Source organism: Zonotrichia leucophrys, chromosome 5 (genome assembly GCF_028769735.1).
Source record: "Zonotrichia leucophrys gambelii isolate GWCS_2022_RI chromosome 5, RI_Zleu_2.0, whole genome shotgun sequence".
NCBI classification, from domain to species: domain Eukaryota; kingdom Metazoa; phylum Chordata; class Aves; order Passeriformes; family Passerellidae; genus Zonotrichia; species Zonotrichia leucophrys.
Genome location: NC_088175.1, coordinates 56,760,595 through 56,780,894, shown reverse-complemented (window position 1 = coordinate 56,780,894; position 20,300 = coordinate 56,760,595). Strand labels below are relative to the sequence as shown.

General features: G+C 44.4%; 1 protein-coding gene and 1 long non-coding RNA gene across 6 annotated transcripts in view; both read left to right on the top strand.

The window, feature by feature from the left end:
• The window catches only part of NAV2 (neuron navigator 2), a 369,925-nt gene extending 355,358 nt beyond the window's left edge, over nucleotides 1-14,567 (top strand). For all 5 annotated transcript variants that reach the window (XM_064715815.1, XM_064715817.1, XM_064715818.1 and 2 more), the window contains 10 exons: nucleotides 133-233; nucleotides 1,545-1,640; nucleotides 2,279-2,447; nucleotides 4,477-4,712; nucleotides 5,847-6,001; nucleotides 6,464-6,535; nucleotides 7,013-7,209; nucleotides 7,385-7,503; nucleotides 10,527-10,730; nucleotides 10,960-14,567. In XM_064715815.1, coding sequence (XP_064571885.1) covers nucleotides 133-233; nucleotides 1,545-1,640; nucleotides 2,279-2,447; nucleotides 4,477-4,712; nucleotides 5,847-6,001; nucleotides 6,464-6,535; nucleotides 7,013-7,209; nucleotides 7,385-7,503; nucleotides 10,527-10,730; nucleotides 10,960-11,085 — 1,475 coding nt within the window. In that variant the 3' untranslated portion in view covers nucleotides 11,086-14,567. The remainder of the gene's footprint in view (nucleotides 1-132; nucleotides 234-1,544; nucleotides 1,641-2,278; nucleotides 2,448-4,476; nucleotides 4,713-5,846; nucleotides 6,002-6,463; nucleotides 6,536-7,012; nucleotides 7,210-7,384; nucleotides 7,504-10,526; nucleotides 10,731-10,959) is intronic.
• A 3,227-nt stretch (nucleotides 14,568-17,794) lies between these two features.
• On the top strand, nucleotides 17,795-20,300 carry LOC135448732 (uncharacterized). The gene is made up of 4 exons (XR_010440560.1): nucleotides 17,795-18,113; nucleotides 18,336-18,463; nucleotides 19,345-19,420; nucleotides 20,037-20,300. It is a non-coding gene; the product is annotated as an uncharacterized LOC135448732 (long non-coding RNA).

Below are 20,300 nucleotides of genomic sequence, written 5' to 3'. Positions count from 1 at the left end.
GTCAGCCTGGTTCCTGTGTTTTACCTGGGGCACGGGAAGCCCAGGCGTGTTGTGTTGGACTGCAGTAAACCAGAGCAGTCCCCATGGTAAGTGAGCTCCAGCTGTGAGGCTGCTGATGTTCCCTGCCCGCAGACATGCTCCTGGATGACCCTGGAGACGGCTCTGCCCGCAAGGAGGGAGGCAGGCACGTCAGAATAGTCGTCAGCTTCCAGGACGAGATGAAATGGAAGGAGGTGAGTTGTGTTTCACCCCCAGCTTTGGAATGTAGGTGACTGCACAATGGGTGAGGGAACTCAAGTTTGCAGAGCACTTTCAAGGTTTTTTCAGGAAAATGGTTCATTTGTGTGTTGATAGTGATAGAGAGGGAACTTGGCTACCTCCACTTCCCTGGAGCTGCTGAGAGGGACCAAAATGCCAGAAGCACCAATCTTAGGGGAGAACTGGACAAATCCAAACTGGGAAAGCTATACCATATCATTCTAGTTCAAGTTGTCCCCTCTGGCACAAGTGCCCTGTTTAGGATGACATCTTCCAGATGTTTTCCATCCACAAGTACGTGAAAGAATCCTAAATACCCAAATAAATTGCAAATAATGTAAAGTTTCATCTTGTCTTGTGTGTTTAACATGCTTGAATGTATTACACAGTCCTTGACAAGCAATGGCCTTGCTATCTCACATTTTTGAGCACCTGTTAAAGTGTGTTTAAGAAGTAACTTCATGTCTTCCTGAGGGATGGGCAAAAATCTGAATGATCAGAAATAAAATGGACTCAGCTGCTCTTTCCATTAAATACCTATTTTGCATTAATTATTATAACCCTGAATAAACAGTAAAACTGCTGCTGATTGACTGCAATCACAGCAAGTTTTAGTAACACTTCAAATGTTATGATAGAAATTAGTTTTCTCTTCAGTTAATGTTTCACAGTGATTGTAGCTGTAGAAAAACAGAAAAAATGTATTTATTCTGATTTCTATTATCTGCCTTTAAAATCCCTTACAAAATGCAAAATTCTGTGATACATCAAATATAGAATATAAGGAAAAAGTCTCTTTCTGTATTACTAGAGCCATGTATACATTAGAGCCATGTATTGTTTATCTATATATATAGGTTTCTGTGCCCACAGCAGAATTTCTGAAAATAAATAGGATAAACCTAGCAAATGTAACATCTTTGATTGTGAAGTCATGGAAGAATTAACTTGACATCTACTTTTCTGTCTAGAATATTCCTAAGAGACTTTCTGTCTCTTTGCTAAACTGTAATCCTCTCAGAGATTTTTAGTTTTTCATGAATTGATTAATAAATACCTTTAACTTAACATCACAGCCACCTGAGTATTGTTTAGATTTGTGACTCCAACACTGTAGAAAACGTTTATCATGTGTAAAGAATTCCATGTTCCCTTCAGAATTCAGCATATGGAGCAGTAAGGATGCACCATCATTGAGAAGCAAAAGAGGAGGGGGCAGGGCAGGGAAGCCAGCACTTTAATTGCATTAACCACACTTGTCTGACAGAGTTATCCTGTGCCTGCAGGACTCCAGGCCTCGCTCCTTCCTCATAGGCTGCATTGGGGTCAGTGGCAAGACCAAGTGGGATGTGCTGGACGGGGTTGTGAGGCGCCTGTTCAAGGTCAGTGCTGCAGAGCCTGTGAGCTCCAGTTCCCCTGGGGGTTCTGGTGGTGCCAGGCTGGCTGAGCTGGGTGCACTGAGCACTGTCCCAGCAGAGAGCAGGCCCCGGAGCTGCTGACTGAGGTCCCCTGCCCCAGAGCTGCCTTTGTCCCCGAGCAGGGCACTCCTGTCCCTCCTGGGACACAGTGCCCAAACAGCCAGGCTGCTCACAGCCACTGCTGCCTTAGCAAGCCCAGTGGATTTCAGCTCTCTCAGGATTCCAGCTCCTGCCTGCTAAGGCTCCTGTGGGCTAGGAGGAGAAGGAGACGCGAAAGAGGAGAAAGAAGAAAAGGTCCTGGTGATTCCACAGCGATGGTTTATGGAGGGGTCTGTGAAGGGTCCCAGTGGCAGCTCTTCTTGTGCCAAGTGGGCTAAACAGCCCCTTTTTGTAAGGTATAGGGGGATCCAAACTTGTCCTATAGGGGAAAATGACCTGTGGGGTTACAGAGATAAGCTGGGGTCCAAAATACAGAATACAGGGGCTTATTTCTATCCCATCATGACCCAGCAACTCCTACTATTAAGTCTCAGCCCTCCACGGAGCCTTAGGCAATTCTGTGGGGCCTGCTGCCCTGACCTCGTGTGTCCCTTTTCCCCCAGGAGTACATCATCCACGTGGATCCCCTGAGCCAGCTGGGGCTGAACTCGGACAGCGTCCTGGGCTACAGCATCGGGGACATCAGGCGCACCAGCAGCGCCGAGACCCCCGAGCTGCTGCCCTGTGGCTACCTGGTGGGGGACAGCAACACCATCTCAGTCACCATCAAAGGTGAGCTCGCCTGGCCTGCCTGCTGCGCTGCTCTCTGCTCACTTCTACCAGTCAGGAAACTCAGAGGAGTGGAGATTCTTTATTGCGCTGCTTTTTCCTGTTCCTACCGTTTGTTTACTTCCTGCTGTTTTATTTGATAAAGCCAGCACTTGGGGCATGCTAAGTCTGTAATTTCAGCAAGTTTTCAACCCATAACTCTAGGGAAAATGACACAGATCTTCAGTTGTCCTGGAGGAGACCTCGCATCACAAAGGATGCAGTGGAGCTGTTTGGGCAGCAAAGTGCTTTCCAAATGAGTCAAGCCTCAAAATTTCATTGGCTCTTTGTCACAGCTATAGTTATTATTTCCTTCATGCAGGATTAAAAAAAAAAAATAGATCTTGACTCATTTGCTTGATTAGTCTTACTGAAGGGTCCCTCCTTAAGTACCAGGAAGGAGGGAGCCCAAATTTTATGAAACTCCGTAAAATCCAGATTTCTCAAAATGTATGGTTTTTAGAATTCCCATTGATTTTATTCTGTAAGACTGATAAAAATTTAGTATTTGTGTTTCTCCTTTCGTTTCTCGGGGAATAACTTTTTTATGAAAACTATGCTATGAAACTTAAGTTTGGGGTAAAACCCTCAACTGCTGCATTTTGACCATATATCAGTTTGCTCAAAGTTAGACCTGTGAAATCTGCAGACATGGTATTTGAGAGCAGTGCCAAACGTTCTTCAGATCAACTTTGAAATTTGACTGAAAGCAGATTTTTGAATATTGGTGTAAAAACCAGGTTTCCTTGTATAGCAAAGCAGTGGGCAGGAAGACAAACTGTGAAATACATCAATTTACTGAGGCTTGACATGAACCCAGGATATTCTGCTTATATAAAATGCATTGTCCAGTCATAAACCCTAACTGAAATATTGCATAAGGTCTAACTGTGTCTGTAAAGCTGCAGTTTGAGTTTATATTTAACTTGCACTGACTTGACATGTGCCTTGAAGGTTCAAAAGTGATAACACTTTTCAATAAAATAGAAATGTGTTTAATCAATTTATGGAAAATCACTTACATATACCTTTGAGATATAAAGCTGCCTATATAAATATTTAATGTTTCTAGTAACCACTGAGGTGCAAACATTTCTCTGGGTGATCTGCCAACTTCCCTTCCTGCTGTTTATTTTGAAGCACTGTGTATTTTCCCTAAGCCAGTTCTGCCTAAAGTGACTGCTGACATGGCATAAATGCTTATCAGTACGAGTTTTCTGTTAGAGGAGATAACTATCAGCATACAGAGGAGGAGTTTAATTACAAGCATTTGGGAAAGCAGGGGGAGTTGATGATAGCTGGGTTTGGGTTTTTTTTTTGTCTAGTGATCCAAAAGTAAACAGGTACATTCAGGGTGAATGCATGGTGAAATGCTGTAAAATGGATGGCTTGTGCATGAAAAGTGCAGCCTGGGATCCTTTGGTGTGGCAGCTCCCCAAGGGCCTCAGGGGTGCAGCTGAAGGCTTGAGGAGGCTGGAGAGGGATCCAGGCTAAGGCCAGGGCACCCCTGCACTTGTGTCCAGCTTTGTGTGTGTGAGTGCTCACAGGGGGCTGAGGGTGAGGGAAGAGGTGAGGATCTGACTCCATGGTTCAGAAGGCTTGATTGGTTATTTTATGATATGTATTATATTAAAACTGTACTAAAAGAATAGAAGAAAGGATTTCCTCAGAAGGCTGGCTAAGAATAGAAAAGGAAGGAATGATAACAAAGATAACAGCTGGCTGTGATTGGCCATTACTTAGAAACAGTCACACGAGACCAGTTCCACAGCAGCAGATAATCAATGTTCACATTTTGTTCCTGAGGCCTCTCAGCTTCTCAGGAGGAACAGTCCTAAGGAAAGGATTTTCATGAAGATGTCTGCGACATATGTGCCTCTCTCAGGCATAGGGACACTGGGCTGGGGAAGGTTCAGCTCTGAGGTGAAGAGCAGCCTGCTCGGGTGCATTGATGAGAGCTGGAAATGTGAGCGAGGCCGTGTCCCTGCTGCAGGTGTGTGTGAGAACAGCCTGGACGGGCTGGTGTTCGAGTCGCTGATCCCCAAGGCCATCCTGCAGCGCTACGTGTCCCTGCTGATGGAGCACAGGAGGATCATCCTGTCGGGCCCCAGCGGCACGGGCAAGACCTACCTGGCCAACAGGCTGTCCGAGTACATGGTGCTCAGGGAGGGCCGGCCGCTGGCCGAGGGCATCATCGCCACCTTCAACGTGGACCACAAATCCAGCAAGGTGAGCGCGCACACACCGACACCTTTCCTGGCCTGGCATTTTGAACCCTGCTTCGCTTTCAAAGCATGATGTTTGTCCTGAAGGAAGCAATGCTCAAAGGCTTTCAGATTCACTTGATTATGGGTCTGGAACAGCAGGCTTGCAGGTGTGTATTTAAACACCTAAAGGTGTCGTGACTTTCAAGTGTTTAAGGAGCCTGAGAATTGCCCAGGAAGCTGAACACCTGCAGAAAATTCCCAGAGACTGAAGCAATCCCTGTTGCATGTGGGCACTTTTCCCAGAAGGCTGAAATGCATCTGCAGGCTGTCAGGAGGCTCTGCAGCTGCAGGTATCAGCGCTGTAACCGTGTGCTGGGCTGTTGTGCAGACACATTCCTGGGCAGGCAAGGCGTGTCTCTGCTGTTTTATGTGCTGCTGGTTTTGATGAATATACTTCCAGTGATCATCTAGATTAAAGAAAAGGAAAAAAATACAAATCTGAGTATTTGATGGCCTTAGGCGTATTTTGCTCTGGAGGAAAGGGATGGTTGAAATTGTGGTTGTAAGCCACTGGTATGATTTCAGACATGCTTTAAAGCTGTTGAGAGGATTTCAACCACTCATCAGCAGCACCAAAAGCTCATCCTTCATTCCAGCATTGCTGAAGGCGTCCAGATTTGGCCTGTGATGAGGGATGGTTTGTTCCAGATTAATTTTGTCGTCTGTATTTTGATGGAAAAACCGTTGCAAGATGATACAACAAATCTAGCTGGAATGCAAAGTTTGGTTTGGAATGGGGAGAGTTGATCAAGTTCCTGAAAAGAAACAAAAATATGTTTCAGACCTCTTAGGTCTGACATTGATGAATAAAAAACACAAGCTAAATTACAAAATATTACCTCTCTTTAAGCCCTTATCTCACACAGGATTTCTGGCACAATCTCTGAGTCTTCAGCATAACCTACAACAGAGAAAGAAAGCCATACCTTGGGTTTTCTCATAGAAAATGAGAATTGTTACTGAGAAACATGATTTGTTAGATGTCAGACTCTTTTGCTTTAGATTTTGTTACCAGGCTTATTTATCTTAATTGATTTTTTTAAGAAATGTGAAGAAAAAAATGTTTTTTCTTCTTTTCTTTGTATGTGGTATGCAGGAACTCCGGCAGTACCTGTCCAACCTGGCAGACCAGTGCAACAGTGAAAATAACGCTGTGGATATGCCTCTTGTCATCATTCTGGACAATTTGCACCATGTTAGCTCCCTAGGAGAGATCTTTAATGGGCTCCTGAACTGCAAGTACCACAAATGGTAAAGAAACAGTGTCAGAACACATTGCAAATGTTAATCCTGTACTCAGAGCACGCTCCTGCAAAATCCAATCACACAAAAACAAGTCTTCATTGGTTTAGTAATGTGGAGGAAGATGGCCAGGTTGTCCATATTGTGGACAGTGCTTCAGAGGGATCTTTTTCCTTCATAGAATTATCTATTTTTCTGAAATAAGTCATTTAAAAGTAAGCATTTGCTTCATGATGTAGACCATTAGTAGTAAAACCCCATTTGTGGTGGAAGATCCTGTTTTGGGACTTCTGGTTCACTTCCAGAATTTGATGTTCACAGAATCTCAGTAGAGAATTTGGTGATAAGTAACTACAAAACCTTCTTTGACAAAAGAGTTTTGAATAACTTTTTTTAATATTCAGGTTTTACTTAAAACTTGTTTTTCGAAGTTCACAAGTTTGATTTGCTCGATTTTTTTTCTCCCAATAGTCCGTATATTATTGGAACAATGAACCAAGCCACCTCCTCCACACCTAATCTTCAACTTCACCATAATTTCAGGTACTGTTTATTCATGTTTCTCATTTATGTTTGTGGGCTGGCAGAGGAGTAATGGCCACTGAGTCATTTGAAATTGTTCTTATCAGCTGAAATAGCAATGTGAGAGAGAAATGCCATTTGTTCCTCGTTGCTGCCCTGGCATGTTCAGCTTGGTCATGGTGCTGTCATTAAAGGAACTGGGTTCATGAAACTTTTATTTTATAGAGGATTGTTATGATACTTGATTTTCTACCAGATTTTCAGTAAGACAATATTTAGGCAAAGCAGATTATTGAGTAATGAGCTGAAACAATGCACAATAAAAATTGGCTCATCTAGTGAAATATTCCAAAGTAACTTTTGCTGAAAAACAAGTATGACTGGAATAGCCCATTCTGATCCTGATAATCTGGAAATAAGAAGAGAAATGTAGTCAGGAATGGTTACCCTCAGTTGCATGGAAGAGAAATAAAGTGCATTTCTGGTGTTGTGCCATAGATGGGTGCTGTGTGCAAACCACACTGAGCCAGTCAAGGGCTTTCTCGGCCGCTTCCTGAGGAGGAAGCTGATTGAAACAGAGATCAGTGGCAGGATGAGGAATGCAGAGCTGGTGAAGATTATTGATTGGATTCCCAAGGTCTGGCAACATCTGAACAAATTCTTGGAGGCTCACAGCTCCTCTGATGTTACTATTGGTAAGTACTGCGCCCAGGCATATGTAAATATATATATTTTATTTCCTTGTGTACTTCCTTGTGCTGTGTAAAAAAGGCTTTCTTTAAAACCCTGCTTTTAGATGTCATCACCCTATTTTTGATGCTTACTGTGGGATTTGGGATTTGAGTGTAATCTCTGCATTTCCCTCTCCAGGTCCACGGCTCTTCCTTTCGTGTCCAATAGATGTAGATGGTTCTAGAGTTTGGTTCACTGACTTGTGGAACTACTCCATCATTCCCTATCTTCTGGAGGCAGTAAGAGAAGGGCTACAGGTGAGCAGGCAAAGGGGAAAATCATAGCTCTGGAATGGCATCTGTTCAAAAGGCAGCAAAACTCAGTGGTGGCAACATTTTCTGTAGATGCAGCCTTGCAGGTTGAATATCTGCATGTCCATGCAAATGTAACCAGAGTTGTCAGTAATTTCAGGCAGAATGAGTCTCTTCAAGCACTTTGGAAGTAGAGAGTGGAAGAAGTGATTAGATGCCAAACTGCTGATGTTTGCAGTGGGGGGAGTTAGGCATACAAATACCTTTCAATACTGAGTTCCAAAAGCACACCTTCAGATTTTCCTGTGCATCACAGAAATAGGCTTGTCATCATGAACTGTGTTACACAGGATTTTCCTTTGGAAATCAAATCTTTCAGCATAGGAACAAAGCTTTGTGCAGAGAGAATGTGTACAGGAGCAGTATCAGTGACATTTTGTTTACTTCTCAGTATTTAAGATGATTTTTTTAGTAGATTCTTTCATAATTCTTTCAGAGGATGAGGTGAAATCATCGTTGATTGTGACTCAGTTACTAAACACAGATAATCTGGCAATTTAGGATAGTTTTTGGTGTCCCTATGACTGTGAAATTTGTTGGAATCAGGAGGAGGGTTCAGCAGAGAATTGCTATAGAATTGCCATTTAGATAGGGGAAAAAAAGAGGTTTCTTAATAACCAGCTCTTTGTTCACAGAATAAGCCCAGCAGCACCTGCTTGAAAATATGGTTTAGAACTAATCTTTTACTAATGGCTTCTTAAAAAACTGTGAAACACATGAATTCTCCAAGTTTTGGGTATAATTTGGGCAGCTGCCATTTGAAATTTGCCAGTGCTTGGAGACCTCATTCTTTTTGGGACAGTTGTGGTAGGCTCTTTGCCATAAGGAAAACAACAGGTCCTGGAGTACAAAACACACTCGGGAACTTTGCTAGAAATAGAACAGGAGAACCATTTTACATGGAACTTGTTTTAAAGGAAGGTAATGGGAGCCAGGAACCTTTCCAAGCTAAAACAAGAAAATGGAGAGCAGGTGGTTTTGCTTGCTCTTGAAATGGGGAGAACTGATACTCACAGTAATGATGGGCTCCTTGTACTGGGTTTTGGAGCTCTCATATCATTGATCAATACCTGTGGAAAGCATTGAAAAATTAGTAATGGAAGTGGAGAGGGAGTAATTGGTAAAACCATCCTTTTGCTTCCTTGTTCTGCCCAGTACCTCCATCTTTCCAGGTGTGAGGACCTCAGTTTCCCACTGTGCTTTAGATTCTTTATAGCCTTCAGCCCCATTTCCCCCAACTGCACTAATTCATCCCTATTTAAATAATTTCTCTTTTCTTTGGTTGATGGATAAGAAGAGGCACCTTAGTACTTGAAGAGAGTGGTGCTAATGAACTAGCTAGTGCTGGAAAGGTGGGTTTCATCTGGGCCTGTTTTCTCTTCCTCACCCCACAAAGACTCCTCTGAGCACATCTTCTTTCCTGAAATTGCCTTCCAGAAGGGAAAGGTGGACTCCTAATTTTGCTCTGATCTCTGTGCATCTGCTCTCAGCTATTTTTATATTTCTGTTTCTCATTTAGAGAATTATTTTGGGTCAAATACAAACAAACCAAATGATTCCTTACAATAATTGCTCCCATGAGAGCTGGCTTGTTTTGTTCCTCAAAACAGAGATGTGAAAATTAGAAGGTTGTATAAAACCCAAGTTCTTCCTGCTTGGTGTATCAGTACAGGATGCAGCACCAGCAGAAGGAGGACACTGAGTCCCTGTGGCTTCCATAGTCACTCATACTCCAGTGATTTTTCTTTTGTGCTTTGTGGAGCAACCTGTTCCATCCTTGTCCCAGGACTTGCTCCCTGGAAAACGTGCCACTGGGAGGGGTGCACAGACCTGGTTGCTGTGGTTGGTGAGGCATTTATCTTATCTCCTGAGCTCACATCCACTCAGAGTTTTGCTGGAGAAAAGATGTGAAAAATACCAAGTCCTCACCATTTAATGATGCAAATGACATGTATCATTGTAAATTTGAGAACAAGGTTGAAGTAGGAGATCTGGCTGGCCCCACCTTGCAGCTACAGGGAAGGTAAAGTAGCAGGGCTGAGGGATGAGGGGTCTGTTCCAGATTGCCTGGCACCATTGCTGGAGCCCCCTGCCTCACAGCACCTCAGTGCTTTGTGCATGCAGAATCTAAACCCTCAAAAAACACACCATGGAGAAATAGCATTGAGGAAAGTGAGATAGTCCTGGACCCATCTGAGAACTGGGGAATTTCTTTGCTAGGCCTTTGTTTTTACAGGAAGGGGACAGTGACAAAATGTCAGAGACAAGCAGCAGTTGCTGAAGGATGTTGATGGTGATATTTATAAAGTGGAAATAAATGTTTTAAAGCCACTTGTATTTATGCTTTTGGTAGTCATGAAGCATTCAAATGAATGTGTTGTCTAGCTAAGACAAATAGAATAGGACAGGGAGGATACGTTGGGATTATTCAGCAGTGCAGTCCGTTCCATCCAGAAAAAAGTTTTTGAAGCAGAGCTTGCTTGCTTAGGAACTTGAGCATGGACAAATGCTGCTGGTGCTTTTCCGTGGTTAAACACAAAAAAAATCTATGGAAAACTTTATGCCTTGACATCCACCATTCTTGCCTGGTGACAGATCTCACGTTTCCTCCTCCACATTCCATGGATGGCAGTTTGTAAGGCAGCTCCCAGTGCAACCCAGATGTCAGCACTGATGGCTTCTTTAGTGTGCTGAGGTTGTTTAAGCTGACTTAATTAGGTGATGTTATTTTCAGGCATTTCTTGAATGCTGCTGCAGCTGGTGCCAGGAGAAGGAAGGGCACTGCAGTCTTGGAGAAGGGGGTCAGCTCCTTGCAAAGCAGTGCCATGGCAGAGGGCTTGGTGTGTGTTTAGGGAAGGGAAACTCTCACACTCAGTCCTGCTTGCCAAGTGTTTGCTGCAGCACAGGAGCCGTGGCACGTTCATTGCTGAGGGGGTTGGAGCGTCTGACACGGCTTTGTGCCCTTTCAGCTGTACGGGAGGAGGGCGCCCTGGGAGGACCCTGCCCGGTGGGTGATGGACACGTACCCCTGGGCAGCCAGCCCCCAGCAGCACGAGTGGCCGCCCCTGCTGCAGCTGCGGCCCGAGGACGTGGGCTTCGACGGCTACTCCGTGTCCCGGGAGGGCTCCGCCAGCAAGCAGGTTCCCGTCAGCGATGCCGAGGGAGATCCGCTGGTAAGCTCCCGTTCCTGAGAGCACAGCTCTTTCCCTTGCCTTGTTTCTAGGGAAATGCCAGTAAATCAGTCACTCCCTCTGCTCTGAGGCTCGGTGTTGCTGCCCCTGCTCATTCCTCCCTGTCCTTCCTTGCCCTCTGGCAAAGCCAGCGCCGCTGTAGCTGTCGTGTGCAGGTAATGGTGTTCCTGCCTCAAGGTGCAAATAATGATGAGCTTCCTTGGCTCTGCAGATGAACATGCTGATGAGGCTGCAGGAGGCAGCCAACTACTCCAGCCCCCAGAGCTACGACAGCGACTCCAACAGCAACAGCCACCACGACGACATCCTGGATTCCTCGCTGGAGTCCACGCTCTGATCTCCCTCAGGCAGAGGCTGTTCCCTCTTGGCAAGAGCCCTGACCACGGACTGATGGAAAGAACCTTCCTGGGCTGGGATCTCAGTATTAAGAGCTGCAAGAACAAGACACTTGGAGCAATCTTGAACCTGGGTGCAGGCAACCCAAGTGACCTTTTTATTGTTTTTCTTTTGACCATGATGAGAACTGCACTACTCCTTTGTTTCCTTCTTTTTAGTTGCTGTAAGCTCTCATGCCTAAGATCCTGAAGATGTTAAAAATAATCATCATTACCAAGATGAAGGGACTGGGGTGAGGGGCAGTTTCACAGCTGTGAAGCAAGCAGCTTAGTGCCATGTACTGTCTGGAAAGAGAGGGGAGAGGGAATATTTGCCTATGCTGCTTCTGACCAAACACATTTACATGAGGGCTGGACTTTTACCAGTCAGCTTTGTGGGTTAAACTCAGCTTCATATAGTTCTGGTGCTATAACAATATCTACAACTTGCCTCCTAATAATACTCAATGAAGGCAAAGCTGCAAAACAGGGAAGCTTGAATAAATATTAAAAAATGAGAAAAGGAAAAAAAAAATTAAAACAAAAATCGCTGCTCTCCTTGCCAGTCTGAGACCTTGGTTTTCTTTCATTGTGTGTTTATAAAGATTATATATATAAATAGGAATATATAAAAATATGTATACAGTCTGAACAAATCAGGTTTTTTTCAAACACTGTGTAGCAATCAATCCTGCTACAAATGAGAAATCAGGTAGCCTTTTGCTAGTCAGGGCCCAATTCTCTTCCCACTCAGGCCCACCCCACAGCTGGGCTGAGCTCTGTGCTGTTTACAGGGCACTGCCCCACCCTGGGGAGAGGGGGCTCCCTCTGGCCAGGGCAGTGGCCGGGCTGTGCCCACGGAGCCGGGCAGTGCACGGGCACAGAGCTCTGCACACACCCAGGGCTGAGCTGCTCCCTGCCAACGGCTGCGGCAGACTCCAGTTTTTAATTCTTGCCATGAAATGTGACAGCTGTTTTTAGAAAACTTTGGGTTTTGTTCAGAGGTTTCATTCCAATCAGCACAACCATAAGGGGGTTAATTAAAATTCAGCTCTGTGGCAGTTCCAGTGCTACTCTGGCGACAAGACTTCCATTAATTTTCTTTTTAATTGCAAAGTTAAAAAAAAAGAAAAAATAGCATTTCAGCAGTATTCAGGTCTGGAAATAAAAAGATAAGGTACTGAGTACCGTGTCTTTTGGTTTAGCTGTGCCATGCCTTTGGGTTGTGGCAGAGCTGTGAGCCTGCTCTGGTGTCCCCTCCTCTGGACGCACACACGCACACGGTCGGGGCTGGGGCTGTGCCTGTGCTGGGAACCACAGCATCCCTCCCAAAGAGCTGCACTGTCCCTGACACCATCCTGCCAGCCCTGTGCCAGCCTTCCCAGCTCTCCTCTGGTGCTGACTTCTGAAAGCGATGCCTTATTTTGTACTAATTGTGTTGGATTAAATTAGTGCTGTATAGTATGGGATTTTATTTAAAGAAACAGGGCTAAAGTCATCTCTTGAAATATCATAAGTTGCTGTGAATATTGTTTGTATGAGATACTAGAATTTGTTTTAATGTGACAAAAAAGGAGGGAAATGAGATAACGTTTCAGGTTCATATCAATCCCCAGCTAACAAATCACTGAAGAGCTGTTTTATCCATGCAGAAGGGACAAAGAAGCTTTTCAGCTCTAATAAATTACAGGAATATGCTGGTTTTTCAATGTGCAGAAAGAAATCTTACTACAAACACTTTGTCAATAGCTTGTGGGTTTAAAGGACCATAACAAACAAGTTCATGCTTCTGTGGCTCAGCTCGAGAGGATGGTTTTATTATACCTCATGACTTTCTGTAATATAACTGTACTTTGTCTTACTAAGCTGGTCTTGAATCTGCTCCTGTTACAACTTTTAAGTGCTGATGACTTTTTTTTTTTAAGAAAAATATTGTAAAAGGAAAAATTTAAATATTTTAATGATGGGGGGGAAGAGCTCGGTGCTGTTACTGTTTTAACCTTATGAACTCTGATTTCATTATTTCACTGAATGGAATAACAAAGGTTACTCAGCCAATTTTCCTAATCCAGTTCTTGGTACTGTAAAAAATGGGTTAGATCTGTATGGAATCAAATCCATAGCATGCTGATGATGAGTTTGAGAGAAGTTAATTTTCCCAGTAGTCTTGACAATTCTGCTTCCCAGCACTGACTTTACCTGCTACTACTGTGAATTTTGGTACCTAATCCCCAAACTGAATCCATGCAGACAGAGCATGTGCCTGTAAAAAAACCCAGTTGCAGGGCTAGGGCTTTAAATGGACTTAATATCCTAGAAAATGTCTCAGTTGACCTTTAACTGAGTGCTAAAAGACAAGTTTAAAGTAGTGTTTTATTTGTGGGGAACGGGGTATTTTTTTTTTGTCATGTTTAATCCTGTGCTTAAGCTCAGGAAGAAATTTCTATTATCTCTTCTTTTTTTTATTGACACTAGCTTGGCTTAAAGTGAGAGAGGCAATTTTGGATAGGCTAGTCATTCTGAGCATCACAATATTCCATGTCTTTTCTGAAACTTCGGGAAGCAGGGTTACCTGTTGTGCACACGTCTTAGTTTTTATCAGGACTTTTCATAGATTAACTCTTTCTTTAGGTGGCTTTCTTCTCGTTTAAGGCTTTTTCAAAACACTTCCTTTTTTAATTTTTTTTCCTTCCTTTTTTTCTCCTCCTTACAAAGTTGGCTTGTTTAAAAAAAAATACCAACGAGAAATGCAAGATTCTATGCAACATTCGTGTTGAGTTATAAATTGAGAGAATAAACCATTTTCTTTCCTTCAGAACTGCCAAGAATGATACAGGCCATAAATGAGATGTGGTTTATTTGGGAAAGGGGAGGGAGGGGGTTGGTTAGCCTTTTTGTACATTTTGAAAGAAGCAAACTTGATATTTCATTGTTGATGCTTAACTTCGATATTATGTGTATGAAATCTTGTCTAAATGTGACAATTTTCTTTCAAGAAAAAAAATTATATACAAAAACAAAGCAAAAAAATCTTTGTTGATATTAAATGGAAGGTTGCTGTTTTGATCTAGTCGTTTCCAGTGGAACAGTTTATGAAATATGTTCTATAAGATGTACATTTTTTCATTGTAACATAGAAATGTAAATATTTGATTAAAAGTGCTGCATTTTGATGAATTTTTTCTAGCCATTTTTAAAGAGAAAACTAGGAATTGAGTATTTTGTGTACGTTTATGATGTTTTCCATTTGCTCCTCTCCCTATTTAATTTTCAGTTCTCATTTAGGATTGGAATTTGTGAATGGTCTGTTTGAGATCATGCCTCCCCTTTCTCACTCTCCCTGTTTCTACCCCTTCCCCACCCCGTGTCATGGAGAATAAAGCTGATGATTGTACCAGTCTTAAATTATTCATGATTCAATAAAATTGATGCTTATTTATTCAGATTTGTGGCTTCCCAGAACTCTTTATCCCTTCGTAATCCCCATTTTGTAATTTTTCATTTGCGGATCACGGGGTGGGTTCACTCCTTTGGTTTTGTTGGCTTTACTGAGTGAGATTTATCTTTATTGCCAAGAGCCCTCACCTGTGCATCCAGCCCAGCCTGGAATGTTCCCAGGGCATCTCCCACCCTCTGCACAACCTTCACATTCCACACAGTATTCCCATTTTCTCTTCACCCATTTGATAGAGATGTTATGGTTGTACAGGAATGAATATGTAGGAAACTGTTATCCTCCTGACAAATAAATACTCTGGCTACAAAAACCAAAGGTAAAAGTTCTCTATTCAAAAAGGATAAATGCAAAGACCTCTGCACTTAAAATCTAGGGACTTGGGGTTGTTTTTTCCTGGTGAATTACTTCTTCATATTTCTTTTTTGATAATTCCTTGTCCACTTATCACCCATTTGAATTATTAATGTTGGTAGGACAGGTTCACATGTAGAAAATGTCAAAGAAAATAGAGAAGCTCTGCTGAGAACTGATGATTGTTCAATCCAAAAATGACTCTAAATGGTCTGTAATGTGGGCGCTGTCTGCCCCCCACTGCAGCAGAATTGCCTTGGACATGCTCAAGCACATTTTTCTGTGTTCTGTAAAATTCCTTTGATTCACAGAAGTGCATGTCCTAGACTTGGTGCTGGAAAATGCTTCAGCCATGATCCTGGACAATTTTTGAATCCATGCTGGACTGCCGAAATTTTATTATCTCTCAGGAATTTTTTCTTTCCTTTTTTGGCTGCCCTGTCCCTTTCCTGCATTATTCTTTTCTCTGCTATGCACTCTGTCTTATCTACACTTACCTTGACTTTTCTTTACCTCATCTTCTCTTTAACCTTTATTTTCCTACCTTTTTGTTGTTGTTGTTTCCAACCTCCTGTTTCATTTTATGTCTTTCCTGGATCCATCTCATCATTTCTCAGTGCCATAGGATCAGTGCTGACTTCCTTCCTTTCTGCAGTGGGAATGGGAAATTCTCTGGAGCCATTCTGTAAACTCAGCCTGCAGCATGTGAAGTGCAGCAGATTGTCCCTGCTGTACTGACACCTCTCTCACTCCTTGCCCTTTTCCACTGCTGCTCTGGCGTGGTCCCCTCAAGAACCAGGGAGGAGATTGCTCCTGGTACCCTGCAGGCTCCCACCCTGCATCCCTCCCTTTCTGTCCCTGTCTCCACTTGCTGCTGCCCAGGATTCTGACACCGAGCTCTGTGGTTTCCAGTGTGGGTGTTTCATCTGGGGTTTGGGGGTTAGAGCAGAGCACAGCAGCTGAGGACAGCTTCCATCTCTGCCCCTTGGCAGTGGGGCTCACTGCAGGCAAATCCTTCCCCATCATCATCTTGGTTGGTTTAGCCACGCACAGAAATCCGTGTTTCTCTTGCTTTCCTCAGTCACGGGATGGTTTGGGCTGGAAAGGACCTTTAGAGGTCACCCAGTGCAACCCCTGCAATGAGCTGGACATTTTCCGAGAGGGCAGCTTGCCCAGCCACAGGTATTTCTGATTGCTCAGAGTTTGAGAGATGCTACAGGAGGCGGAGACCTGCTCTGGCTATAAATATGGGTAATTTCTCCCCTGGAAAGTTCACCCATGTGGGGCTAAGCCAGGTAGGAGGTCTGAAGGGTCCTACCTGAGATGGGATCCGCAGGCAGATGTTACAGAGCCCTTGTCCCAAGGAGCAGCTCAGGCCACTCCAGCAGAGACAAGAAGCTCCTGCAGGGCAGCTGTGTGTCCTTGGCTCTGTCCAGCCATGCAGCAAGGCGGCCTCACGGCTACGTCCTTTCTGTCTGACAGCAGAAAGGGTTAACAGAGTCCTTTTGCTGAGAGAAAACCCCTCCTGTAACACCTGGGATGCCCACACCCTCGCCTGGGGAGGCCAGGATGCTGTGTGTGGCTGCTGCCCAGCGTCTGAGGGACAGAAGATTGTCCCTGCTGTTCCCACCTTGCAGCGTTCTGGCTAACAAAGAGCATTTGATGCCTCCCTCGTGTCGGAGCTCAGTGCATCCCTCCGGGTGTCCAGAGCTGCCAGGACCCCGCCGGGGGGCTCACAGACCCTGGCACGCTCCCCAGAACACGGGGATTTGATTGTGACCCCTGGAGCAAGTCACCAGCTTTGTATGAGGACATGAAAGTCACACAGGTTTGAATGGTGTAATAACAAAATGATCACAGGGTGAAAATGTAGATTTTAGGATTTTTTGTATGGGGGTTAGGGGGACAAGATGGAGGAATCTGGGCATGTCCAGCCTTTGTCCTTCTTCTTCTTGCTCTCCATGTTCTGCAGTGATGCTGGCACTTTGGGACTGGTTTAGAGTGGAAGCTCACTGTCTAACACAGGTGATGGGTATTGGGAATTTAGTGTAAATATGCTATGCGTAGTTTGCAGTATAAAAGGACAACACAGAGTGCCTGTGGCTGCCCTGCTGAGCAGATCTCGGCTGGGCAGAAAGAAAATTTTACAGATAAGAATGAATAAACAGCCCCAAGAGCGAACAGTGAAGAGTCCGGGCTCGTTCTGCATCCGCACGGGCCGCAGCAGAGACGCCCTGCACATCTGGGGCAGCAATGAACGCCCAGAGCCCGGAGCTGGCAGCCCGATGCCTTCCATGGGGATTGCGATGGAGCAGCACCACCCAGCGCAGAACAGGAGCCAGGACACAAACCCGAGCCGGGGGAAGGAACGAGCTGGGGAGCTCAGATCCGTGTGAGCCGCTGACCCTCGGCCCCAAGGGGGTTTCTGACAGTGCCATTGCACAGCGCTCAGCCTCGCGCTTTGTGCCACACCTCCCGCCTCCAGTCCCAAATCCGGCCTGGCTGTTTGTGCCCGTGTTCACAGAGGTCTTACACTGAGGGGAGAGACGAGGAGCTGACTCCATCTTTCAGAAGGCTGATTTGTTATTTTATGATATATATTACATTAAAACTATACTAAAAGAATAGAAGAAAGGATTTCATCAGAAGGCTGGCTAAGAATATAACAGAATCAGGAAGAATGATAACAAAAGTTCTGTATCAGATTCTCTGTCACAGCCAGCTGACTGTGATTGGCCATTAATTACAAACATCCAAGATAGGCCAATCCCAGATGCACCTGTTGCATTCCACAGCAGCAGATAACCATTGTTCACATTTTGTTCCTGAGGCCTCTCAGCCTCTCAGGAGGAAAAATCCTAAGGAAAGGGTTTTCCATAAAAGATGTCTGCGACAACTGTTGAACAGTCCATGTCTGCACAGGAGTGCCCCAGTCATCCAAGAGGACTCTGGAGAGCTCTGGGAAATGCTTCCTGCTGCAGCTGCTGGGCATGCTGACCCAGAACAGCCCATTGCTGCCTGCATTTAGTGCTCACAACCTACCTGACAATATTTACTGCATAACTGTCAGTGGTGGCCTTGGGTATAATGATAACAACATTGTGAACTTTCAGATCCTGCTAAGAACGCTGCAGACAGCTGACAGGACAAAACCCCAGGACAAAAGCCCTGCAAATCTTAGAGGTGAGTGCATGCCTGAGGCTCTCACTCAGCTGTTTAAAATCTGTCTAGAAAATGAAAGTGTGCTTGGGTTTAGTTCGTTTATAGCACTTAAAAGTGGTCCTAAGGTATTGTTCAATAACCATATAGTGAATCAAGGCTTTGTGCCAGAGTTCCTTTATGCAAGCATTGTTCTGACGGACAGTGTTCACCTGAACTAGTTTCAGTCTCTGGTTTTTTCTGAAGTTCCCATTCATTTTGCTGTACTGCTGTGGATGTTCACCCTCATGCTCCGGACAGTGCTGCAAGCTGTCATCCATGAGCAACCACTCACTCTGGAAAGTCAAGCTGGCTTGGAAGAGGTGCTGGAAACGGTAAGATTTAACCTTATAATTAATAATTGTTTAATTCCCCTGTGTGAAACCTTAATGTGCTCCAATAGTTTCTGCAGAACAGCTTATTTCACCCAGAGTAATTCAGGGCATTGTGGCATGTGCTGGTCTGCTTCATGTCATTGGTACCTTGTGTTATGCAGGATTTTCAGTAACTTTCCTTCAATTTTCATGGTAATTAGCATTTTCTGTCTATCAAGCACAGCATTAGGTTCCTATTTATGTCTCAGTAATTTGATGGTTCTAGTTAGTTCTGATTCACTTTTCCAGATCTTCACTTAACTTTTAGTCACGTTTCTTCTGCCTTTTGTGCAAATGGACTTAATGCTTTTGCTGTAGCTTTCCATTGAAATATAACATCATAAATCAAGCTGATGTTTTGCTCTACTAAAATCTGGTGACTCCTGACTTCCCTGCTATTCAGTATCTACTGAAAATGCTGGGCATTTTCCTAATGAAAAACCTCCCTGTGGTTCTGTGATTTCCAAAGGAACAGCACTCTGTTTTTTCTTGCCTCCATAGCTTTAGCTTGACTCGTGCTCAAAGACAGGAATGGCTCAATAACGATATGTGGTGAATTGTGAGTTTGGCAGGGTTTTGTGCAGGTACAGGGCTAAAATGTGATGTAAGAAAAGGCTTTTTTTTTTTGCAGCATTAGATTTTTGCAGCATTGCAGCTTTTCAAGCTTTCCAAGTTGCTCATTCTGATTTAAACTCTCTTGAAATATGCTTAATGTGTTGGGGTTTTTTCATTGTTACTGCTGTTGGTGGGGGTTTTTTTGTGTTTTGTTTTTTTTTTTAATTTGGTTTTCTTTTTTGCCTGCCTTAGGAAAATGTAACAGATCTCACTTTTTTATTCTCCAGTTGAGTGCAGTGCTATCTTCTCAATTCAAAACACATTTGCTGTATGGAAAAAGCATCTTGCCTTGTGAAAGGACAGGTAGGAGCTGTTGCAATGGCCAGTGCCCTGTGGCACAGAGATTCCCGGGCACTGGGGAGCCCTGTGCCAGGCACACACACCTGGCCAGGCCCCTGTGGGTGCTGCTGCTGTGCCTGGTGGTGAGGTGATAACCAGCTGGGCTTTGCTGCCACAGTCAAACCCAGCAGCTTTCCTGTGAATCCCGAATTGGGCCCAAGGGCTCTGTCCCTCAGCCTCTGCTTCCATTGGTCTGGAGGGGTTGGATCCCAGTTATTCACCCCAGGAGCTGCCCCTCCATCCTTTTCCCCACTGTTCTGTTCCAGTCGTGGGAAATACTTGGGTTTTGGTTTTTTCCCCCTGCACTTCACTGCAGATCCCAAAAAACCCACAGGAGGGAAGATGTGCTTCCACCACCAGGTGAGGAGCCTGACTTTGGAATGTTTGATGGAATTGGCCCAGTAGCTTTTCCGTCCTGCTCCATGGCAGGCCCAGCCTGTGCCTTTAGCTTGGAGCCCTCAGTCCTCAGGGAAAGGAACCTTTGGGAAGTTCTTACAGCTCTGCCCAGTGCTGTATGGATTGGGATGATTTTCTGGAATTAGGCTGTCCATTCTGACCCGTTTGTTCTCTCTCCCTGCAGACTGTGCTGCTGAAAGGCTGAGGTGACACCAGGATCAGTGACATCCCTGACTCCCTGTGCCTTCCTGAGGCTGAAGCCACGTTTGCTGCCAGTGACCACAGAGTGGAAGATGCTAAAGACTGAAAACTTGGGCATTTTTCTCCTGAATCCCAAGACTCTCTGCAGCTGTACACTGTCTGTCTCTTAAAAGAGCTTCTGGGTTTATAAAGCTTTTTACATTCTGCAATATTTATCTGTAACTCCATTAAAAAGAGTCATACTGTA